Here is a 26,921-nt window from a genome sequence, read left to right as displayed (position 1 = left end):
CAAATGTGTTTAACTACATCTCTTTTTTTCCCCATAATATCCAGTGGTGCAATGTAACTAAGTGCATTCATTCATTACCATAATGTACTTAATTATAATTCTGAGGTGCTAGATTTACAAACCCAATTTCCAAGTGCTGTGGCACTGCATGAAATAAACAAGGATGAAATAACGATTTGCCAATCATTTGAGTAGTAAATAGATGAACTTGAGAAATTTAATAGCACCCTAAAAATATATGCTAATTTTCAATTTGATGCCAGTAACATGTTTAAAAAGATGCAAAGAAAAGCCATTCAGGAAGTCACAACCCAGTTTCTGAAAGAGGCCCTCTTGGCAATGTGAAGGCACTATACTGTGACCATTGGCATCATGGAGACTACACAGCCAACAATGAATCCTAAAAACACTATAATGCAGACTTTGTATAAAATGTAATATTACCTTGAAAATCAGCAGTTACTAAATTAAACACACTACGCCTATTATTTTGCACTGAGTTTGTTTTAAATCAGCAATACTTCATTGTTCGTAGGTAAAATTATGACAATGAATAAAAAAAAACAGCTATGTATGACAAATCATGCACATAAACCATTGCTTTAATTACAACTAGGACTACAAAATTCAACTTTACTTAAAAACTACCTACAGTGGAAAACAGAGCAACACAGCAATGTCCACAGTATGGCTATGTGTGGACAGTTTAAGAAAAGTAATTCATCGGGGAGTCAACACAATTGTTATTAGTCTGCATGAGCACCAGTTCCAGTTCCCACCGTACTAGCATCCACAGACAGCTTAAAAGCCTGCCGTTTCTCTTGAGCTGCCAGAGCAGCAGCAGAGCACGACTGTGATTTGATCGGGTGAAAGGGTGTCTTCACCTTTGGACCGAGCAAACCAGTGAAGACATTCCGATCAAACCCACCACAGTGTTGTACCACACTCAGTAAGGCTCTTTCTTGGTGGTCAGAGTAGGCGAGTTGCTAAAGCCATAGCTTGGTACACTTATCAAGGTAACTCAAGGTCACTTACTGATGCCCTGACAAAAGTCACATTTAGACCATTGCTGGTATTCACACAGCCAGGCCAAATGATCCAACAGGCCTGGAAGCTCTTATGGTAATTCAAACATTGTCCAGCGGCACAATGCACCACACATCCAGTGGTGTCTCGCCAGACCAGACACCACTTTGTTCATTAGGTTCTGGAAAGTAGCCAGAGTATTAAGTAATCAAATGCCAAGACAGTACATAAATACAGCGCAGTGGGTTTCACAAAAGACTCTCTCACTTTTAGTAAGTCCGACTTGGTACCAAACTAAGCAGAAAATTAGTAGTCAACAAAGTCTTCCATTCAGGGAAGCAAACAGGAAGCAGGCTTGGTCACCAGAGTGACTTCAGACTGACACCAGCACAAAGTACAAATATAGCATCATTTTCACCAAGACGCTTAGGGAAGCACATCCACAAGAACATTGCAGAACTTTTATTTATTTTACTACTATTTTAAATTACTATGTTTTGATTTTTTTTTTTTAGTAGAGAATATTTATTGCAGGTACCGTCTGTAAATCAGCAAGTCGAACGATCGAGTACAAATTAGATTTAAAAATGGAGGAAATCTCTTTGTTCTTCACTCAGTAAAACTGGTATTGATAGCTGGGGATTGTATAATATGCAGAACTCTTCATGATAACAGTAAACAGTGGCAGGAAGGGAAATAAAAAGAAGAAATAGTGTAATACCACTTTAATTCATTAAGTGTCTCTGGGGTTCTTCCCAAACACAATGTTTCATTCCATCTGGATTGTTTTCCGTGCTACCACACAAAGTTGCATTAACACACCCTGAGACACTTGGTGCTAGCTCCCCGGGCACTGCCCCGTGGCTGCCTATTTCTCCCCCCCAGGGGCATGGGTTAGATGCAGAGGAAGAATTTAATTGTAATATGTATATGTGCTCAATGACAATAAGGGTTGTTCTTTTTCATTTGTCTATGATGCCGTTTTAACAGTGGTGTTATTACACTACTTGGTGCACTAAGGAGGTCAGAATGAAACATTGTGTTTTATAAAGTTTCCAGTCCAACTGCTTTTAAGCCCACCATCATCTGCGACTGTGGCGCAGGAGGTAGAGCGGTTGCCCACCAATCCCACAGTTGTTGGTTTGATCCCTGGCTCCACCAGTCACATGTTGAAGTGTCCTTTAGCAAGACACTGAACCCCAACTTAGTTGGTCCCGGTGAGTGTTGGCCAGCTGCATAGCAGCTGCATCGGTGTGTAAGTGCGTGTGTGATTATGAGTGTGAATGGCTGAATAATAATAATCATGAATAATAATCATCGATGACCAACTGAGCTTTAAGGACCACATCTCCTCAGTCTCTAGGGCAGCAGATTTTGCCCTCTACAACATCAGGAAGATCAGACCCTACATCACGGAATATACAACCCAACTTATTGTACAGGTGCTGGTCATATCTCGTCTCGATTACTGCAACGCTCTGTTGATGGGGTTACCAGTATCCACAATCAAACCCTTGCAGATGATCCAAAACGCAGCAGCTCACCTCATTTTTAATCAGCCAAAAAGGACCAATTTCACACTACTCTTCAGATCTCTACACTGGCTTCCTGTAGCTGCTCGCATCAGGTTCAAAGCTCTGTCTCTTGTTCACAGGGTGGTTAACTCGACAGCTCCCGCTTACCTCAACTCACTCATTCAAGTCTACAATCCTTCCCGCCCGCTGCGGTCTGCCAACCAACGACGTCTGGTGGTCCCAGCACCGCACAGAAGACACCAAGCAAAACTTTTTAGCGCAATGATGCCATGATGGTGGAACAAGCTACAAAAGTCTGCACCCTCAGCTGACTCTCTCCCAATATTCAAACAACTGCTGAAAACAGAACTCTTCCGCATCTTCCTATGCACTTAAATCTATTTTTTTAAAACAAAAAAAACGTCCTTTCTGCTCTTTCTCACACTTGCATCTCGTGAACTATGAACACTTTTCTGATAGGACTTGGCTTTGATGTTTTCTCCTTGACTTAGATTTTTGCTGCCTTATACATCACATCACTAAGTCGGTTTGGATAAAAGCGTCTGCTAAATGACTAAATGTAAATGTAAAATGTAAATGAATAATAAGTGCTATATAGGTGCAGATCATTTGCCAAAAAAAATCAATAACCAGTGTTTGAATAGAAAAGCCAATTTTCTTCAATCAAGCATTTAGTGCAATTCCTACAAACAACTCATACCTACTATAATCAGTATTATGTTTTCCTACTGATAGGACTCGATGTAATGCTGTAGGTCCCACCGTGCGCAAATAACCCTTAGAAGAGGTGAAAGGTTAAAGAAATATCAAGCTTTATGAATCAAACAAAAATAAAACTATAAAGATCCATTCCATATTTCAACTGGATTTATTGTCATTTATAGCAGTAGGGGTTTTGATCCGTTTCTTATTCTTCTAAAGTGTAACTCATGAGAATAGATGTTACACTGATTCCAGTTCTTATAAATAGGACCTGACTTTATTTTTTCATGATTCTTACTTTGGGATTTATAAAGTGGCTTAGCTTTTCTATTCCCATTGGCTAAGAAGAGTTAAAGTTTCTAAAAACTTGAGTCTAACCAAAACAAAACTCATTTTATCAGGTACCTGAGACATGCCTCTGTGGGGATCTCATACAAAAATATCAAGGTTAACTTATCAAATATTCTGAGATATGGGACAATTGCATTTTAACATTTTACATGTTTTTCACATAGCAATTTCTCCTAAACGCTACAAAAAAAAAAGTTCTCTTTCTCTTCTACCTGGCATTTATGTCTCGTGAAACAGAATAAGTCCCTCTCATAATTTAATGTTTTCTCCACAATTTTCTTGGTTTGTTTGCTTTGTATATCTTGTGTAAGTTGCTTTGGACAAAAGTGTCTGCCAAATGCCTAAATGTAAATGAATATGGTTCTACTTACATTCAAAACACGAATTTCACTTTATAATAGATGTGAAAAACAACAGTTTTGCTGTGAGAATGTTTCAGATCCAGGACTGAAGGACCAGGACTATCTTTGACTGAGCTGACTTTGAATGACTTGATGTGAAACTTGAGAGAGAAAAGTTTGCAAAGTGCAAGAGTTGCAAGCTCGAAAACAAGGGTCTGTAATTTAAGCTACTTCAAAGACCAGCTGGTGACCGAGACTAAAGGTAGAACATCATCCACGATGGAGGATGAATCAGACCGTCCACTTACTTCTGCACTTCCCCAAAGAAGCCAAACTGTGTCTGATCAAAGCCACAGGGAGTCCTACACTTCCACACGTCTGTGGAAATGTGTGTGTGCAGGTTCTAATGCATGCATGCAATTGAGCGTGTGCAATCTTGTCGATGTTCTCTCACCAAAAAAAATGGCTTCAGGGAGACACCATCAAATGAGCCTAATTAATCAAATGCAGCTGTGGCATAGGTGGAACACTGAAGATGAATTCTAGGAAGACCCACGTGCCAGCCTGCAGCCGCCAAGCAATCCACTGCTCTTTCCATAATCATTTTACCCTCAGACCTACAGGAATTTAGTTCTCTGAGCTGCTGCTGTAATGAGTATAGTTCAGCTCCTCAATTGAGCTTGAGTGCACACTTTAGCCAAGCCCAGGTGATTCCCTGGATAAATGCAGGTCAGAGCCTGCTTCATCAGTGCACAGACTTCCTCTTCACTCACATGTTCAGGTCAAGATCAATAGGCTGATTGATCGAGTAAGGACAGATATCGTGGCAGAAGATAGGATATGGGAATGGAATTAAGTATGGAAGACACAGGCCCTCAAGAAAGCAATCGATCTAACTTTTAAGGATCAATGAGCCGCTCAAGACAAAATGAGAAGTGTGTTGAAGTTAAAATAGGTTCACCTAATATCAGAGTAAGAAATGCATTTCAGTGGCCTTATGTGAAACTGAAATGAAATCCACTGACCAGGTGCTGGTTTCTGAAATTATAAAGTGCTTGGCACAAAAAAGTTCTTTAATGTGTATCAACACGCTGTCATTGACTTAAATGTTCGGCCGGGTAAGAAATCAGGGGAAGGTGATAATGTTCGTTTTGTGTTCAGACTCAGAGGAGTTGATTCTGTTTGGGAGGCCGTTTTTGCTCTGCCGTTGAACTTTAGAGCAGTGGACAGTAAGAGATTTAGCTGGTACTCACTGATATGCTAAATGGGGTGGACAATTTCATGACATTAGGCATTGCTAATATCAGGTTCTACTGCATCTAATAGAACTATTTGTTATGCTCTTGTTTATATAAAGGATATTTTAGCTATGCAGATGTACCGTAGCCACGAAAACAGATTACAGTTAGAAATGGTTTATTTCCTTTTAGGCAGGCAAAGCCTAGTGTAAGCATTTAAATGCTGTACCCTAAACAAAACCAAAAAGACTAGAAATTAAGAAATTAAGATAGAAGTTAGATGCAAAGTGTAAAAGTATGATGCATGATAGTTGTGGGACACTGTAAAAAGTTACTTTTTGTACACACAAACAGACACCCAATGATTTGGGAGAGATGTCAACAACTCAGCACTAAACACTGAATACTAAATGGATTTTCTACCAACTGTATTCTAATTACATCTGAATGAACGTTGAGATAATGAAATGTTTTTGTATATAAAAAGGTACAGTATGGTGTAGTTGTAATTGCTTTCTTCTATTTTTAATAAGCGTGCAAGACAGTGAGAGAATAGAGAGAGACAGCATCCCCATAACTTAAATAGGTAATTATTATCCTGGGACATATTTTGCCAGGAACAGTGTCAGCCTTTGTTTGCGAGAGGAGCAAACGATCTGCAGTGGGCAAGAAAAGATACGGGATTGTTGTGACATTAAACCATGTATGTTCTTTAACTTTGGATGTTTTGGAGTGACACCACATACTTAAGTGTCCTGTCTGCAATTACCTAACAGATCAGCTTTCTGTGAGGCAGACAAAAAAAAAATTAATAAAAAAAGAGAAACATCTTGTTGTCTCATAAAAGCCGAAGACGTGACCAAGTAATTGTTATTTACAAGTGTAATTGCATTAAAAAGTATATACAACCAGGCTAAGGATAAATTATTAAAACACCTCACAGAAGGTAAAAAGTGATAAGCTCAATGCTGTGGTACACACTGTCGACTTTCCTTTTATAGCACAGAGCAGTTCATTCATGAGGCTGGGTGGAAGGTAGGACATTTGTTGGATAATTGACAACAGAGTGACGATCAATCCTCATGCTCGTCAGAGCCAAGATGCCAAGGATAAGGGGTGATACAATAACATCTAGGCTCAGGAGGCTTTTATGGGTTTACTCATTTGTGAAAAGAAAAAGCAGTTGTGTGCCCTATTGGCACAGTCGATAAGGTCTGGAGAGGGTCTGGGTCTGGCTTCTGACACAGATCTACCAACACCCTCTGTTTGTCTGTCAATGTGTTGCTCTATTTAATAATGATAATGAACAGAGGAGAGTATGAGTGAGGAAATGTTCTTTGCTTTTAAGGCATCACCTCCCTTAGAAGAACTTCCTCTGTAGAAACAATATTTCCTAAGGATATAATCTAAAAAGCTTTTCGGTGTAAAATGCATTCGCTTTATTAATCCTTAATCTGCATTCGGTGCTCTTTACTTCTTGAAATCAACGTTCTATACTGTGCTGTGCCTTGTAGTCCATTATCTACATAACTGACCAACTTCCAACTGTTTAAAATGAGCATGAACAAGCACAAGCAGGTGCACTGGGACCTGGAGGCACATCACAACAAACTGTCCAGATATATTTCAATTATTGTCACAAAAGTTCACTTTGGAAAGAAATAAGTTGCCTGGTTACACATTAACTGCACATAAGTCATTTACGTCATCTGCAGGTACTTTTTCACTGACACATTTAAAGTAAGTCTGGTTCACCCTATATGAGCAGTATTTTTAATAGCATGTCCTAGTTATGAGTGTTAGCATCTGAATGATGCTGCAGGCCACTATAGCTGAGTTGCCCTTAATACATACATTTATTTCATATAGGATCATGGATATCATAGATCCTCTAATCTTTGTGATTACCATTTCTTAATTTCTATATTGTGGCCTTATGTCTGTCCTTAGAATCCTCAAAAGTTGCTGTTGATTCATAAATATTTTGTTTAGTGTTAGATTTTCATTAAAAACAACAATCTACAGTAGTTATCAGTATTTTTATATGTTATGTTCCTATTTATTTAAACGTTCTTCATTTATCCTTTACATGAAATGAATTAGTGATTGTAGACCGTACCTCAATGTCATCGATGTTTTTCACACCATATGGTTTATAGAACTATTTATGGAACACCAGAAATCATGCCTGGGAGAATGTATTCACTAAAACATACATGAAAGGCAAAGTTTGTTAAGTTCAAAAGGTCATAAGTCACGAATCAAGTTTCAGAGTCTAAAAACCAATGTTCCTTTCTGCGATTCAAATGGTGGTCTAGGTGAACCTAAGCCTGCCAGGTAAGCCAAGTTTAGTTTGTACTCATAAGTCAACAAATCAATTATTAATACCTCACTGTTCTTTTTTCGGGCCAGGCATAGATGGAGGTAGCCGTTTTTTCCCCCCTGGTTTTGCTAGAGCTCAAACTGCAGATAGTAGACCCAAACGCAAACCGCAGGCTTGCTTCAAATGCCAGCGCTATTATGTCTTTGCTCCAAAACAGATAAGTAGAACAAATTGCCTCTCATCATAAGTAATGGTTCATAATTATTTGCTCAGATAAGAAGGGTTGTGGATGCAGAAAAAGGCATTGGATGGCTTTGCGTGGCTTTGCTCGTCTGTGTGGCAAGTGGACAATTGATCTGTCCAGATGCAATATCTCTGGGTAAAAGCAACTATGCAGTCACACCTTTTTTTTATAGACTTTGAAAGCACACCTTAAGAAACCAGAACACGCAAAAAAATATTCACTACCATATTATTATTTGCTAATTTAAACAAATCAGCCACAAATCCACCTAGTGGTACTGTGTTGCGGGGGTAAAAAAAGTAATGCTGGCCAAGATCAATAGGTGTCGGAACGCGCAGTTCATCGCAGTTTGCTGTGTACAAAGGTGAATAGTTGCATACTGGTCAGTGCTCAGTGCCCATGCTGACACCGTTCCACTAAAACTTTGAAAGCACTCAGTGGATTTAATGGTGCGGCTGATCAGTGCAAACCTTCTGGACTGTACAAGAACAGTCAAACCAGGCCTCTCCATACTTATGAAAGACCTCAGGAAGGTATCCCTAGAGGATCTCACTGAGGCACCACATAAGGCGCATCACGGTTTGTGGAAAGCTATGTTCAGATGCATACCAGCTGCAGCCTTTGCTTTGCTCAATGCAATGCTTTAACGCCTAAATGATTACACACACTTTTTTTATACAAAGACACACACACGCGCTGGTGACGGGTTCAAATGCACACCACTGGGTTTTCTGATTGACATGATCCCGATTTGCTCTGATGTCGGGCAAATGTATAATGAATAACAACATACACCAGCAACCACTTAAACACTGGTGGTCTAAGTAATCTCATGGAGAACAAGGTAAAAAAGTGAGTTATCTACATTTTGCTTTATAATTACAGTTTTACTATAAAAGCAAAATTACTCCACCAAGAAAGCAATGCATTTTAAATAACAATAATTATGGTACTTATGACAAAACACCCAGTAAATATTAAGACTAATGTCACTGCTGGTAAAGGTGGAGCTGATTTTAACCACATTATGTGCTGACAGGTGGTTAACTCATTATCAGCATCTGTTATGTCATAATGTTTTTATAAAAAACATCACTGCTTTGTCTTACTCGCCTATAGCCTGCTTTCTTTTGGTGGACTGGATTTTAAAATGAGGCGGAACCAACGATCTTTCATTTACTCTTTCACTCAGCTGCATGTTCCTGTCTGTAGCCTTTTGCACAGTTGGAGGAGGCTAATTGGAAACCTGGTTACACTTATACAATGTAAAACTCTGCATTCTCTGACAGAAATCTACCTGGAAAAACCACGTTTCACTAATCCCCTATCCTGATTTTGGAAACCAGCTTTGCTATTTACATGACAATTAAGAAATCAGCTTTATGAGAAAGCCGACTGTAAAATGACAACTTAAGTCAAAGGTTGGGGGACTATTTGTACGTACATACAAATAGTCGTACTTTCTGCTTGACACACAATGATGAAAATGTATAAAGATTTAGATAAAATATCAGATTATAAATATTATTACTTTAGTAATAGTATTTATTTAAGTACTATTTCTTGATGAACTTGTTGTCACAATTCCATGGCAATCGTTAACCTAATAGGCTCAGTGTTAATGTAGAATTACAGCAGGCACAGCAGAAAACCCCTGAAGAGAAATAATCCACTTTCAACTGTAACCTGTTTCAGTATGTAAAAATGCAGAATTGGAATGTTAGCTGTAAAAACAAGTTCTACCGCCTACAACCTGATAGCAGAAAGTAGCTGGCTACTGCACGATACTCGTATTTCTATTATTTTATTCACCCCATTTAGTCCATACTGTATGTGAGGACAGACTAAATTAACCAAATCAGAAGGAGGATTTACCGCTGGACACTTGGATTAGAGTGATTGAGTTTTAGCCAGGTGTACCTAATAAAGTGACAACTGAATGTAAATTAAATGATTTATATGTACATCAAATTTACTAATTATCTATAATTTTAACTAAATGTTTAATGATTGCTTGATGTTTTAGGATAAAATGGTTCTTCTGTAATTTTCTTTTTGTCCCAAAACTATCCCAGATCCTGAATCTGTGTGTCAATGGGACAGCTTGCATTCTGAGCCCTGCTAGGCAGTATAAATGTTATAGTTAATCAGTGTGTAACAATAATTTCACAAGATTAAGTGGGCTCCAGTTTTTTTTTTAATCCAGGCACCACAGTTGCCCTCCACAAACTGCACGACCTCACAGCATAATGACAGATGCCTAGGTCTTACCTGATTAAAGGGCTGATTGGTTCAATACTCCGACACTGATACTAACTTATTTCTGGTATAATTTGAAATATTTTGATAGCTGACATTTCAATATTCTAGCACTAAAATAAACATTGTGGATGTGAGTTGTGACTCCATGGCCTCTTCCTTAGGATGTGTGGGTTATATAATTACAGTAGTAGTACATAAAGATGGAGCAGCCTAAAATTGCTGCGTGATTCATACATGAGTGCTGATGCTCAGAAAGTATTCCAAACTGATTTCCACTGAATGTCAACCCCTGTAATGATGTAATGATATCAGACCAGCCTTGTTGCTGCCCCTAAACAACCTCCTCCGAAGCCTGTTACAATGCTGCGTTGATCTGGTGGAGCAGTGATTAGTGTTAGCATGTGTGTGATGATCTGAATTTTCTGTTAAATCAAAAACCCTTAGTTTCCTTTACCTCTCTTTTTTTCTGTGATCTGCATCGTGAACATTAACATTACATTAATCCAGTTTCAGGTCTGGGGGCCTCTTTTGCCATAGGCTACACACACCAGCAGAGCAGAGACGTGGAGCTGTGGTCGTGTTTATTTGGGTTTTAGAACTTACACAGTGAAGCCATCAGAAAATACCATTTTATTTCTTAGATGTACTGCTTTCCTCTCGTTAAGACCACTCCCTCTGTTCATTTAATCTCTACCCCGCTCGACCTGTCTCTCTTTCTTCTTTCATAGACAGCACAAGCGGGACGCAGGCACCTGCCCTATTGATTTTATCATCTCTGTTGAAGCCTATGACAATCTAATAGTTAATGCGTAGCGCTCTTATCTAGGAGCTCATAGCTTCAAACCTACCTTCATCTTAAAATGACCTATTCCAACTGTATAGAGCCAGAAAACGCTGCTTTCTGACTTTTTTTTTCTGTGTTCGTGTAACCCTGGAGGCCAGGAGCTTTCTCAGGAAAGCTGATTTCTTAGTTTTTAAATAAAGGGGAGAGCTGCATTCTTATATGGGGGTAGAGAATTAGGGAAACCTGAGACAGGGTTCATACACCTTTTAAAAGGTCACATTCAAGCGTTTCCAGCACTTTACAGCTGTGGTAAATTAGACATTTGCACAAATATAAAGAATTCTGAAAATTATCATAAACAAATCACATTATGGTATAAAAAAACAAAATTAATTTCTTAATAGCAGAAGAAATTGAAATACGCACTGAGTTGACAAATTATTATCAATAAGCAGCAACCTTTTTCTTTGTATAGGACATAAACACAAACTATTGCCAAGTAAAGCAAAAATTTGCATTATACACCTATTACCTATACGAACCTTGCTGACAGATTTCTCAATAAAAAAGTCGATTTCCCTGCCATGTTTAGGCATAACCAGGTTGGCACAACCAACACTGGAGTTTTGGGGGTTTTTTTATTCATTTTTCGCTGTCAGGACAGGTAAAATCTGTGAGCCAGGTTTCCAAAATAAGTTTGGTTTAAGTGCGTATAAACCACAGTCATAAAGAACCACTTCAATCATCACTGGACAAGTGCAGAGCTGTGCACATATAATAAAGTTAACATCATGTTAGATTTTTAGGTTTAGATTTTTAACTTCATGAACTTACTTTTAATTAATTATCAATATATTATACCCAATGTTTTTTGTATGTTTTTTGGCTCTGTTATCTACTAAGTAACTTCTGCTAGATGTACAACTGAAGCAGTTATTTTAACTTTAAGTCATCAACAGTCTTCACTGCTGCCTCTATATTTAAAGTAGTTGCAACTTATTTTGTGTAACTAAGAAATAAATTACAGATGAAATTACAGCTCAAAATTCAGTACAATTAATTCAAGGGTTTATACTGTTAAATAAATAAATATGTCTAATAAGAGCTGAGAACTGCATGACAGTCAGCTGACAGCAGCAATTCTGAGCTGCTCCATAGGTAGCAAGTTTTCAGATGCATTTTCTTTCTAGACTGCTATGCAGACGATACACAACTTTATATAACCACGAAGCCTGACCCTGCTGTTCCACCTTCCCATCTTACTAATTGCTGACATGAAATGAATCAGGATTTACTTAGTAATTATACTGAGGTTCTTCTGATTGGCAGCAGATCCACCCTATCCAAGTCTGAGACTTTCTTGCTTCCCGTTGATGGGTACTCTGGCACTCCTTCCCCCCAGAATTTGGGTGGGTGCAGTTGCCATGTTAGTAGAATTTCCCCCACTTTTCTATTAGTGAGCTGGAGGCTATGTTCTGACAATCGGTAATGATTCTGAAAAGCATCGCTACATTAGGCCATTGCTGCACAGTAGGTCAGTAGAGTGGGGGCTCTGTTACGACTGCTAGTATGACTCTACTCAAATTAACAAATCTTGCAAAGAGCCACTGGCAAAATGTTTATATATATTATATATTATATCTATTATACTGATCATCATTAGGTTTTCCAAATAGTGCTGCTTGCTAATGTGATTCAAGTTCTCCAGGTATTTCTCTCCTTTTGTTCCTCTTCATCTTTTCCCGTCTTCCCCAACATTTAACATGCTGTGGCATAAATTCACATTCTCTATTATCTGAACCAGCTGTCAGTACAGCTGCTTTTCGTGTTCCACACCAAGTCTCCATAGTAAGACAGATCTTTTTCCTTCTTTTTTCCATTTTGTTATTTTCCACCTTTTAAGAAATTATCATACAAATCTGGACTACAGTTTTACATTATGTTATTAACTACATCAAATTATATGCCTTATTAAGTGAAAAACACCCTATGGGTTAATAAGGCGTTACCTTCCAAGCTAATATTTTAACCTTAGTGTAGTGAAAGTTTTGAGGGACAAACCCTCCAAACTGCTGCAATTTTTACATGGATATAGTGTATGGCTGTCCTAAATTAAAAAAAAGTCAGTTGACTAACTCTTTATAAAAATAATTAGATTTACAGTGCCTTGCAAAGTGATTTTGCTTGAAATTTTCCTCGCCACGTAACAACCACCAATGTAAATGTATTTTATTGGGATTGTAAGTGGTACATAACTGCGAAGTGGAAGGAAAATGATAAATGGTTTTTTAGATTTTTTACAAATAAATATCTGAAACGTGTGCCGTGCATTTGTATTCAGCCCCGAGTCAATACCTAGTACAACGACCTTTTGGTGCAATTACAGCTGAAAGTCTTTTGGGGTGTGTCTCTACCAGCTTTGCACATCTAGAGAATGAAAACACCTCAAGCTCAGTCAGATTGGATGGAGAGCATCTTTGAACAGCAATTTTTAAGTTTTGCCACAGATTCTCAATTGGATTTATGTCTGGACCTTGTCTGGGTCATTCAAAAATACGAATATGCTCTGATGTAAACCATTCCGTTGTAGCTCTGGCTGTATGTTTAGGGTTGTTGTCCTGCTCAAAGGTAAACCTCCCTCCCAGTCTCATATCTTTTGCAGACTAACAGTATTTAACTAAAAGGGGAGTAACAGGATTTCTTCTCAGACTGCACTGTATTTGGCATTTGGTATTTGAAGAAAAGCATCCCCACAACATGATGCTGCCACCACCATGTTTCACGGTGGGGATGGTTTGTTCAGGGTGATGTGCAGTGTTAGGTTTCAGCCACACATAGCATTTTGCATTTAGGCCAAGAATTTAAATTCTGGTCTCATTTGACCAGAGCACTTTCTTCCACATGTTTGCTGTGTCCCCCACATGACTTGTGGGGACTTCTTATGGCTTTCTTTCAACAATGGCTTTCTTCTTGCCACTCTTCTTCTATAAAGGTCAGATTTGTGGAGTGCATGAATAATAGTTGTCCTGTGGACAGATTCTCCCAACTGAGCTGTGGATCTCTTTAACGCCCCTCCAGAGTCACCATGGGCCTCTTGGCTGCTTCTCTGATCAATCCTCTCCTTGCCCGGCCTGTCAGTTTAGATGGACGGCCATGTCTTGGTAGGTTTGCGGTTGTCCCACTCTTTCCATTTTCGGATGATAAATTGTACAGTGCGCCGTAAGATGTTCAAAGCTTGGGATATTTTTTTATAACGCAATCCTGCTTTAAACTTCTCTGCAACATTATCCCTGACCTGTCTGCTGTGTTCCTTGGACTTCATGATGCTGTTTGTTCACTAATTTCCTCTAACAAACCTCTGAGAGCTTCACAGAACAGCTGTTTTTTTTACTGAGATTAAATTACACACAGGTGGATTCTATTTACTAAATAGGTGACTTCTGAAGGCAATTAGTTTGAGTGGATTTTAGTTAGTGGTATCAGAGTTAAGGGGAATCGCACCCTTTTTTGAAACGTTTTGAAAACCATTTATAATTTTCCTTCCACGTCACAATTATTTGTATTATTACAGAATAAGAGCACTAATTTCTCTAAGCTCCTGCTCCCACTAAATTTTGCCTTTTATCTTGAATCCTATCATGCTCAGGCCAGCGGAGAAAAACCAGATGACTCCCAGATTTGGCCGATGACAGACAGCCCTGGGGCCACTCTATTACAAACAAACAAATCAACAGCTCCAGCAAACACAGTCCTACTGGATATCTCTTCCTGCCAGTCAGCTCCAAGCTTCAACTCATTCTTCTCTCTTCTGTGTGAGCGAGAAATCATCGTGTAATCATATTCACTCTTGCTTTGGCAGGAGACACTGGGGGCAGACATGGAATTGAGACGACCCACTCTGCAGAAAGGGCACAGGAGAAGCCAAATACATTCAAATCATTTTCTGTTTTTGTTTCGCCTCTTCCACAGTGGCCTGATTCAAACACTATAGGCTGTACTTGACAGTGGGGACTCATTTTCAATCAACTCGATTAGTGTCACAGAAGAAGCTTTTGCCGCTGAGATAGCTTTCTCCATGGTTTGATTGAAAGGACGCATATTCCTCGAGCTTTACTGTCCTCCACAGATACTGGAAAAAACACAGTCCGTGATTACCACTACAATTTTCCTTAATCTGTACATGTTAAGCATCGCCTTTTGCTGTAACTGCCTTGCCAAGGGCACGGTTGTTTCATGCTGTTCTCAGTACCCAAAACAATAATGTGACTAACCTCCCCCACATAGCAGCTTTAGGGGAGGAGAAGGGTGCGGTGTGTTTTGCAGTCACATACTAGTGATGGTTAGGAGCATCGTAATCTTGACATAAAGTACAATGAGAATATTTAAGACACATTTCATTTTACACATATCACAAAAAAGGAGGGAGGAAAAAAATAGGTCACTTGGTCACAGCTAACTAATAACTAATCAGGTAGCCACAATGACAATGAACCTTACAATAAGTACCAGTATTGCCAAATGTGATGCTTTTCACCATAAAAAGACACAAATTATTTGTGACTACAGCCTGCCCAAACGTATCAAAAAAAGAACTGATAAGTATTATGTTGGACTTGTGCTTCATCTGTCTGTCTGAGTGATTTGTCCGTCTTTGTCAGCATAAAAGTAACAGTGTCTGTTTACAAGCCTCAGCTGAACATCTTATAACGGACGAGTCTGGTACTGTAGAAAGCAGCTCTAACAATTCCACAGATCACAGTCATTAAGTATTCATTCCTTATTTCCATTCCCTTTAAATTGCAAGTGCCAGTGAAATGTGTGGAGACAGCAGCTCACCGAGCTCAATTATTTAAAACACGCCAACTGTATTGTGGCTAACTGAGGGCTTGAACATGATTATACACATACTGTATTGTGTATTTCCTTTGTAGTCAGGGTTACCAATCCTCAATCATAACAATCAGGATCAGCATTTTTTTTTTTTTGCATAAAGACTGCAAATTTTTGATGCCCCATATGATTACATTCATTCATACATAACTAATTTGGTATGTGTGTCTATGATATACATTTTAATTAAACCACTCTTGTCTTGGGTGTTAAGCATCCTTAACATTAAGTCAATCATTTTAGGTGTGAGGAGAAATTAGTTTTATACTGTAGAGGTAATTTACCTGGGGAGCCACCCTGTTTTTTAGAGTAGCTGAACATTATATCCTTATACAAGTAAAAAAATAAATAAATAAATAAATAAAAAATCAAGATTGCTTATTAATCTAATGAGAAAGTAAAGATTATTGATGAAGATAAGCCGAAAAGAGAATGTGAGAATATCTGGACACAAATCAAAGAAGAGATTTTCTCTTGAAAATAAGAGATCAATAAAAAAAATTTGTGTTCTGATCTGTGCTGGGTTGTACTATTTCTATTTTAATTCAGTTTCATGAGTTGTATCAACCCTACAAACTGATGCTTTAACCACTGAGCAATGTAAGACAGTCATACACACAAAGCCTCTGCCTTCATTTACAACTTAAACTAGATATACAGTACGAACATCAATCATTTCTACAGTCCACTCACACTGACTCCTTTCTCTTACCAGTCAATATATTTCACTTTTCCAATTTCATCCAGCACTCCACCCATCTGGTCTCTCGTGGTTTGTGATATAAAAAAAAAACACATTTAAGGAAATAAATAGACCCTTCTGTCTCCCTCCATTTCACCATCACTTCAGGAGATAAGATGACAGAAACTGTTTTCTCATCTTCCAAGGTATGAAAATGAATGATGCTTGAGGATATGGAAGATTTGTAGGCAGGGGCCGAACAAGATGTAGCAGACTACTGGCTCAGTAAACTATATTCAGCTGTTTACCTGGGAAAACTTTATGAAGAGTTATATCTCCATAGCACAAATGTTCTGAGGTCCTTTACTGTGTTGGTACTATCATTTGAAATTTAAAAGCAAGGTGAGAAAGTTCTAGTACCCGTTTAGTGGTAAAAATAAAGGTTTTTCCTTGATATACTTTAACCAAGTAAATACAGAGTGACATCCCATAATGCACAGGAATGGAAAACCAGTAAAAGTAAATTTTACAAAATAATAAAGGATGCATTCTATAAAATTCAACATGAACAGATACCATTGCATGATAAGCAACAGACTGAGAAAGTTTGTTGAAAAATGTAATTCCCCTACAATGAGAGGACGTGATACCTTCATTCTTACCTTCCTCCGAGCCCTGGGGACTTCCGTCTTTCTTTTCAATGTTCTCGTTCCTTTCCTGCCGCAGGTCACCAGCAGCCACTATGCTCCATGTAAACTCGGGAATTCCATCCAGGTGCGGGTCACATGTTTTGCTGTTGCCGGGGCATGGGTGATCTGAAATAGAATACATTGAAATTTGGGACACTGCTTATATTAATACAAAGACAAGCATAAAAATGAACATTAGAGAAAGGATTCAATAATAATCTCAAAGGGGTTCAAGTGGCCATAATTAATAAGACATTCAAAATAAAGTAAGTCTGCAAGTCCACTATAAAAAAAATCTTGTTTATCTACTGACGGAACCAGCAAAATATTTGTTTCCCAGTATTAGTAAAGCACGCAATATCAAAACACCTTGTTTACTCCGATTAGCAATTGATAGTGCTGTATAATTACATGTACTGCACGTTGACTACACTGTGAGCAGAATTTAGGTTTACAATATCAACAAACAAGGAGATGTTGTCTATAGCCTAAATAGACTGCATCTTTCAAACAGTGGTACCTAATATTGCTATGGGAAGAACCCAGTCAGATATTTTCTGTCTTTAAGTTTAACAGTTCTATATTTTTGGTTGCACTGCGTCATTTTGTGTCATTCCGTGTTGACAGTGTGCAGTTAAAAAGAACAATTTAAACCACAGCACCACCTTTGGTGCACAGTGAACACATTTTCACAAAGAGCAGTATGTATGTAGTGTTTATCTAAAAATTGCTACTGTCAAGCATAGGGCTATATGTTTTCTGATTTAAGGTATCGCTGCTGTAATATAAACAAATAATATACCCAAAAATTTGCTTAGGAAGAAAATAATGAAAAGGGTCCGCTCTCCTCTCCCTTATCCTCTCTTGGTCTGTATCTCTGTCTCCATCTGTCATTCCCTCCCTGTGGACAGACCTCATGTAGGCTGATCCCTATGGTTTGGTAAATAACTGTTTGAGAGGGCTTAGTCACATTGAAATCACTTCTCACGCAAGGTTATAGGGAAGAGGAAGTACTCTTACAGGATATCAGTTTCTTCCACACATTTGGTTTTCTGAGAAAACACAATGAAGTGGTCAAAACCAAGACAATGGTGAACTTACATTTTAAATCATTCAACATATTCACATAGCCTGAGGATAACCTTAACATGATAATCACTTAAATATTAGTTATTAGTAGTAGACTCCCGGGTTTAGTCTTTGACTGTTCACCCCAGTCTTTGTATCTTTGCATGTCAACACGGTACAATAATTTTTTTCAACAGAAACGTCACAGAGTGAAGCAAATGCTACATACAGTAACAGCAGTATAATGACAATAAATTGTGTTGCAGCACATAAATGACAAATTGTGAATTCGTTCATAAAAACTAGGCTTTTTATGAATGAACAAAGGCTGGCCTTTCTATTTATCCTCTTGTAGTTTAGGTAGGACATGTACATAAATGCCATTAAACTTCCCTATATCTAACTAACTCTCTACTTTTAGCAGAAAAATGCCTCCAGATGACATCACTTGGAGAAACCTTCCTTTCAGATTATGTTGTCTTGTTGCTAACACTATGGAGTTTGTAATCATGGTCAAACTGCCTTTCCAGATGAGGAGTTCTTCAGCTAGAATTAGAGAAATACTTTCATAAAAAGGGAAGTCAGAGGGAAGTTTAAAAACTTTTACTACCTAAACTAAAGCATCAGAAAGCAAGTAGAAATTTGGAAATATTTAGAAGTGTAATTGAGTAAATTCATTCAAATTGAGAGATGCTGCTTGGGTCTTTAGGTTTATTGCTCATAACACCCTCAACCCCTTTAAAATGGACAATATTTTGTAAAAAGAAAAGTTTACTGTTTGCCTTTTTTATTGTAAGAACTTTAGTCAACCCATAATTAGTTGCAATAATTACACAACATTATTAGTTTGCATTAACCTGATCAGCCAACAGCCATTTCTTGGATAATACAGTATAGTAGCTGGGCACCATAGTTGAGAAAATGTAACACTTTAGCATGTTTTTGGATAGTGTCATAATATCAGCACTTCCTTCTTCTGTTCATAAAAGTTTTATTTTTAATCTATTTTTAAGTTCAGCCTGTAAACCCTGGGCTGTATTTCATTGGATAGCTTACTTTCCAATAGACCCGAGTGCATGTACCAGGGTCTCTCAATCCTGCAGCATATTATATTATGCTAACTAATGATGCAAGCATTTTTCAAGTCTGCAGCAGTCATGATTTGGCTGGCCTTCTGTGTAAGGAAAATGTAAATAGCCAAACTAAAGTCTGTAAGCCAGTCAGTCACAGTCAGTGGACAGCATGTTAAAACTATCTGGAAACTATGCTGAGTTTCTCTGGAAAAACATTTTTTTTTAGTTGTAAGCAGTGTCACAAACCAAAATTGATAGTTCAATATGAAGTGCTGACTGTTAACAGAGCAGCACAATAAAGAGCATTGACTATAAATATACTGGCAAGGAGGCAACATTGTAAATAGCAGCAAAATTGCCCCTACACTGAAAAGAGAACTTTAAGTCTAGATGGCTGTTTGCTCTTTTGTCACATACATTGTTCAAAAGGTATATGGACCTAGAGCATTCTGATCTGTAAATGATAATTAGGCTGCACTTATATTGACCGTTTCTACCTTACCGGTACTTAAAGTGAATTACGCTGCTTCTCGTTTACCTATTCACAGTCACAATCAAATCCCCTCGCACTCAGATGTGGGAGCTGCTATTCAGCTGGCCTACACTTACCGGGAATCCCTCTGTAACTTGACATGGGACAGAAGCAGCCAGGAATCAAACCGACAACCCAAGGATTGAATGGACAACTGTTCTACCTCCTTACCATTTCACTTTGTTGTGCTTGTGATGAACATATAAAATTGTTCTCAGAGTTTCATGAGCAAAATACACGTGTCTAGTAAAGTTTCTGTCCAATTCTCTTTTCCACCAATATTGTACTATTAAACAACTCCTTGGATTAACAAATATCCTGCTATCTAATATCATGAGACTTCAAACACAGTTGGACGAACTCATCAGTTATTTGAGATGTTGGACTGATTTCTTAAAAGGACTTTTTCCTAATGAGGTGGCATCAAGTCTGCATTAGGAAAACTTAAGGAGGCAGCCACCTTTAGAGAAACCATAGTAGCAGTCATTCCTAAACACTTAGTACCAGTGGCAATAATGTTTTTTATCCTTAAAAGCTGTCATTTGGCAAAAAAACATTGATTCCTGTCATTGATTCAGTGTCATGAAAGACCTTGAGGACTAATGAGATGTGGAGAAAGTTCAAAGTTGCAGTAAAAGCGAATTCCCATTCACCTGTTTTTTTCTTTTTGGGATATGGATAGCAATGACAAATCATATAATAATCCAAAAAATACAGTTTTATACCTGCATGTGGACATGTTTGAGAATTATTTAAATATGTAGCTGGTTGCATATATACATTTTCAGACTTTACACATACTGAAACTAACACACATCAGTTTCAGAACTGTCTCTTCACATTTTCCTGCTCAGACATCATAACAGTATTCATGCATGCAGAAACACACTTGGCACAATGACGAGCTAAGCACTTCTGTTTGCTGCCAAATGGGGATGAGAGATATGATTCAACTGCGGTAAGCAAGATCTGGCTCTGTCATCCAATTTCGCCCACCCTCTGTATGTGCACAGTGCCTAAGAACGGATCACTTGCCAAATGACCAAGGACATGGCTTTTATTGTTCCTTCATTCACATCTTTGGTTTCTTTCAAAACAACAATATTCTCTGAATATGTAATCATATCCTATTTTGAAATTGCTGAGCACAGGTTCATTTACCTTTTGATTACACCATTGCACAGTTCAATCAATGCAACTAGAAGAGCCATTTAGACAAATGTCAGGTATCATAAAAATATTTTCCCCACACGGTTTGAGTTATATCCCTCTTGTTTGTCTGCCAAAAGCTATGCTTCATTGCCCCCTAATGTTTTTGGCAAAGCACTGTTAATTAGGAGCAGGTCATGACAAACATTCTTCCAGTAAAAAGTGTGTTTTAATATTTGATCTGTCCCCAAGCACAAAGTAATTACTGGAAACACTGTTTAAAACTGAATGAGGTGCCTAATATTTTTTTCTATTATAGAAATGCCTACTTGTGGCCTTAAGAACCCTTCTGAAAATACCAATTTCTCAGTCTTGATATACTTAAAGATTTGCGTGTTTAAAATCACTACAGTGGGATAAAGTAGGACTGAAAATATAAATGCTAAAACACGACACAAAAACACCATTGCTTTTTTGCTAACGTGGGTTCTGTTATAATGACCTGTTGCCTTCCCTGTGCAGAGCTCTCGAGTGTGAGTGACTGAGTAGGGATGCTATTCTTTGCATTTTTTTTGCACATGAAAAGTAAATTGAGTAAGATTAACAGATGTGAAGTAATAGTTGCAGCGCTTCTGAGGCAGTTTCTCCATTGTTATAAAATGCACAACAGGGATATAGATTAATACATGCAAATACAATTTGGTGATCAAAAAAGCCAATAATTAATTATTCAGTCGTAATCAATAAGTAGTTTTTGTTAAACGCCCATAAAAACAAGCTTAAATGTGAAACAGTAATGTCAGCTTTGGCTGTAATGACCACATGTGCAGTCAGGTTTGCAAAAATTGGAACAATGACAAGTAATTATTATAAATTTGAAATGAAACACTTTGAGCAATGTCAGGACTTTCAGCTTTGATGATCGGCCACCTGATTTCACACCGACAGAGCATGCTTTTCACTTACTGAAGACAAGACTGGGAGCAAAAGAGCCAAAAAAAGCAGCAGATGAAGGCAGCGGCAGCAAGGACGGGCAAAGCATCTTGAGGGAGAATTTGGTCACGTCCAAGGTTTTCATCCAAGTGTTAAATGCAGTCCTTCTATTTGTAATTGTGTTAGTTTGTTCCATTATTATAAGCCTCCAAAAATGTGTGTGTGTGCGTGTGTGCGTGTGTGTGAGAGAGAGAGAGAGAAAAGGCTGTAACTCCTAAACGGTTAGTGTCATGCTTTTGTCAAACCCCTTGAATTAAAGTTGAAAGACCTGACTTTGCTCACATCTTGGAGTTTCATTTCAAAGTCATTGTGGTGTGTAGAAACCAAATATGAAAAAAAAACAACGGATCGTTGTTCCAATATTTATGAACCTGACTGTACGCTAATTTTGCCTAATCTCTAACTGCTATAAATGTGCTAAAGCAATAGCTGTGTGCATACAGGTGTTTAACACCTACGCCCTCCCAGTCATCATCAGGTACCCCACTAGCATAGTAAGCTGGCCAAAAAAGGAGACAGAGGCTACTGCCATCAAGACAAGGAAGCTCCTTACAATGCATAGATGGTTTCACCTCAAATCCAGCATCCTGAGACTGTACACTAAGCGGAAGGAAGGATCATCAGGAAGATGGCCCAATGTGATGAAGTGCTTAGTGAATAGCTCAGGCATCAGAAACCAGAGTAGCAAGGGATGCAGGAATCTTCATGGAAAGACAAACTTCTCCATGGTATGTACCACTGTCAGAAAGTGGCAAAAATATTACCAGTTGCTGGACTGGTAATATGCACAGAGGCACCAATCCTAACAGCACAAGAGCAGGCTCTAAACACTAGATCAATAGAGGCTGGGTTCTACCAAACCAGGCAGGACTCGAGGTGCAGGCTGTGCAAAGTTGCCCGTGAAAATCCAGCACATAACAGCAGGGTGCAAGATGCTAGCAGGTGGGGCATACATGGAACACATTAACCAAGTGGCTGGCAAAGTGTACTGAATCCTCTGTAGTCACAATGGGAAACACCTCCAAGGTGGAGGGGAATGAAAGAGCTAAGATCCTGTGACACTTCCAGATACAGACTGACAAACTGGTAATGGTCAACCAACCTGACATAGTAGCTGTGGACAAACAGAAGAACAATGCTGCAGTATTAGATGTAACAACCCCAAGCTATAGCAACATCAGGAGGAAGAAACGCCAAGCAAGGAAATACCAAGTGCTGAAAGAGGAGTTAGAAAAAATGTGGAAGGTGAAGGCACAAGTGGTACCTGTGGTAATAGGACCACTGGGTGCTGTGACCCCCAAACTAGGAGAGTGGCTCCAGCAGATTCCAGGAACAAGATCTGAAATCTCTGTCCAAAGTGTGCAGTCCTAGGAACAGCTAAGATACTGTGCAGGACCCCCAAGCTCCCAGAGCTTGAAGGAAGGACTAAGACCACATCAAAGAATATATATATTTTTTTATTAAACAAAGCTCATTGCATACTGTAACATTATTCCAGATTGTTCGTAAGCAAAGTTGTGTTTTGAGTTCTAATGAAATGCATTTTAAACATTATGTTTTATTTAAATTTCTGTAACTGCTAAAGTACTAATAACGTATTGGTATCCTCTAGCAATTTACATATATTTGTTACATAATTATTTTCAGAAAAAACAAAATTATGAAATAAAACAGTGATTTATTCAAACTGTCATTACAGAAATAACATAGTGTCACTTGTTTTTTAAAGTACTTGCACTTCTTTACTTCGACAATATCTAATCTAATACTTAAGCTTACTCGATGAGTGAATTAAGCTCAATCAGAGGAGCTGACATGTGCAGTCACTCAAAAATTATTTCAAATTTCTTCCCTATACGCCGTTAATTTATGTCATCTCATCTGAATGCAATTTCTTCAGCACCGTAATCCAATATAATATAAATGCTTCTAAAGAACAATATTGATTAGGATCACATTATTATTGTAGAATCTGTCAAATGCTGATCCTACTCAGCTCCAATGAGTTCTCAGCGTGATGGGCTTTGATGATAATTAAAGGCAACCTATAAATTTTAATTCCCCAGAGATGGTGGTCACTGAATCTTTTGATATGATGGCACGAAGCCATAAAGCATAATGTTTCCACAAAATCTGCAGTTTGAAGATTGTAAATTAGTGTAAAAGTAATTGCTTCCTGTGCATTTTCATTTTAATCTGCCACCAGCCTAATGTCAAATCTTTACTCCTAATGGCACGTCAGCGTTTATTAGTTTATTATATGTTAATAAAAACATATTTTTATATTAATACTACCAGGATGTATTAATGTTGTGGATGATCAGTGTAATTCAATGGATAATTCATGTAGGTGCTTGTAACTTCAGCAGCTCCTCTTGTAAATGCTACTTAGGTCATTAACACTGAAGCCCTGATCATGGCATAAATGGTAGATCACTGTAAACAAGGGCTGTAAATGGAGTTGCCCATACAAGAAATGGACTTTGGTGCTTTAAAGGGAATTAATTAATTGTAAAATCTGGTAAATTTGATCCGTTAGTAAATAGGCAGAGCAGTTCTAGACATAGGGATTCGAGTTACCAAGACTGTGTGATCAGTTAATGAGCTATAATACCATGAACGTGACCTCATTCATCGAACAGGGCAGAGATTGAGCTGTCTGCTGTACTACACCAGTGAAGGTCACTGAGATGCAAGACAGCTGTGGCTATTTTTAATTGTCTTTACAGCAGCCACAACATTAATGCCAACTGGCAGTTTGAATGTTGCGGTTAACTGCAGCTACACAACTTTATACACCGCAAGCTGTGACGCAATATATTTTCTTAAAATGGTTCACTATGGCCAGCATTACATTATTTCTTTGCTGACCCCTAACCACCACAACATTAAAGCCACCAGGTGCTATTCATGTTGTGGCTGATTCCTAGTAATGCACAACTATATGATTACATGTTTTTTTTTAAATGACCTTCTGACATGAAGTAAATCACATCTAACAATGTATGTGTCTTTGTGTATGTGTCAAAAACAATGCTGCCAACATTTCCCATGAAAAGCTGTAACCAAGATGATGAATATGTTTATGCCCTGATTGCAATGAGACCGTGTCTGGCTGAGCTTATTTATCCATTAGTACTTTTATGGCCTCTGTACCTTATTTAAACCCATTTTCTCTCAAGAGAGCTAGAGCTGTCCCATCAAATATGTGTAGATGATAAGATGAGTGACGAGTGAGAGCGAGAGAACTGTCCTAAAGACATTATATAAAACCATCAAACAGAAATTCGATCCAGTTGGTGTGTTAATATCAATCTGCTTTGTTCCTTGCTTTCAAAACAATTACATTTGTTCTCACTGCCCCAGTTTGAGATAAAGGATGGCTCTGAACTTGATCAAATGTAATCAGTTTATTTACAGTGGGGAAGAGGAGAAGTGTAAGGTAGATGGGGTGGTTGGCTCATAAGCGTATTTTAGCTTAACTGCCAAGTTTCCAATTCTTGTGAACTTGCTCTTTCACCTTATACTTACCATCCACTCTTCAAAACTACAAAGGCATCACACTGGCATGGTTAAAAAGAATCTTTTTTACAACAGAACTCTAAGGCCTTGAAGGTGCTTAAAAACAAAAACAAAATCATAAAAAGCCTTTTGCCTTATAGTATGCTCAGATTTAATAACACAATTGAGTTTGTAGTTTGTTTCTAACCGTTCAAGATAGTAACAACCCTAATTCACTGTAAGTAATGGAAACGACTCTCTCAGCAAATTCTGTTAAATTGCTTTATTACTGTCCTTTCAAAACACTTTTTCAATTTTGTCAATGCACAGTCACATTTACAATTATTATATACTTATATAATTAGTTTATTTATTTATTTATTTATTTATTTGGGGGGGAGAAAGACAGAGCAAGAAAAAAGCATATGTAGCTTTACACAGCAATCTGCTGCTACCCCAGAACTCAAGCACAGGAGCTTGTCTCACATTTTACTATAAATCGTGGATGTTTTATATTTTTTTATAGTTATTCTTTTGTTCCCCGTAAAAACTGTGCATCTGAGTTTCAATCCAAACAAAGTAGTTTCAATTATTTAATTACTTTCTAGTTTTTGGCATTTTTAATCTTGACACATTTAAAAAGGCTCTACCTGACATAATGTCCACTCTAACAGTGAGTGTGAGACTGAGGTCATGATATTAATGGCACCTTTGTGTCTGAAGAGTGTGAGATGCTGAGCAGTTAATACTGCAGTAATTAAACTGTACTGTACAGCCCAGACAGCAATTACTTTTTCGCTATTCGGGCCCTGTGAAGAACACCCATTTCAAATCTCATTCAATTAAATCTGTCATCATAGTTAATGAATTAAAGTTACAAGTTTCAGCTTATTTTTCAAATATGAGTACTCATAATTCAGTGTTTTTAAAAGGCAATACATAGTGACCACAGTACAAGACTGAGGTAGAGCTGTCAAAAATGTAAAACATGACCAAGCAATAATATAATAATAAGGCTAAATAAGCAGAAGTCTAGCAGATATCAAAGGGTATATTAAAAGAAAAAACGAAAACAGAATACCCTGGTAGATTGAGGAGCATAAGACGATACTGCTCAAGGTGAAGAAAATAGTTTTACAAAAGCACAGCAAATCAGAAATGCTCTCCAAGATGTACACAAACACATGCTCCCTTTTCAAAAATCAAGAAAAGCCTGCATGAGAGTAACTAGTAAGCCTTGAATACAGAGCCTAGGCAACAACCCTCACAAACTGAGATTTCAGGATAAGGATTCAGGATTCAGGACTAGCAGAACTAAAGTAGAGGCCAATTTTTTTTTCCTGTCTACATAAATTCACAAAACATATTATTCATTAAAACTTTATGCTTTTCCCCAAAAATCGGGGCTATAACAGCAATATTAAAAGAAAATCACCACTAGAAAATCCTCTTTCCTACTGCAAATGCTGTAAAGAAAACAACCATGAGCAACTGTGCAACAAAAACAAAATGTAATGCTTTCACAAAGAAATTGCACT

General features: G+C 38.0%; 1 protein-coding gene across 3 annotated transcripts in view; it reads right to left on the bottom strand.

Moving 5' to 3' along the window:
• alk (ALK receptor tyrosine kinase) overlaps window positions 1-26,921 on the bottom strand; it is a 335,775-nt gene that overhangs the window by 164,125 nt on the left and 144,729 nt on the right. The window contains exon 3 of one of the 3 annotated variants that reach the window (XM_067478980.1): window positions 17,029-17,193. In XM_067478980.1, coding sequence (XP_067335081.1) covers window positions 17,029-17,193 — 165 coding nt within the window. Of the gene's footprint in view, window positions 1-16,408; window positions 16,463-17,028; window positions 17,194-26,921 lie in introns of those variants that run through there. The other 2 variants (XM_067478981.1, XM_067478982.1) reach the window with 2 other exon arrangements.

Source organism: Channa argus, chromosome 16 (assembly GCF_033026475.1).
Source record: "Channa argus isolate prfri chromosome 16, Channa argus male v1.0, whole genome shotgun sequence".
NCBI lineage: Eukaryota > Metazoa > Chordata > Actinopteri > Anabantiformes > Channidae > Channa > Channa argus.
Note: the sequence above shows the minus strand (reverse complement) of the source record. Positions and strands in the feature narration are given on the sequence as shown.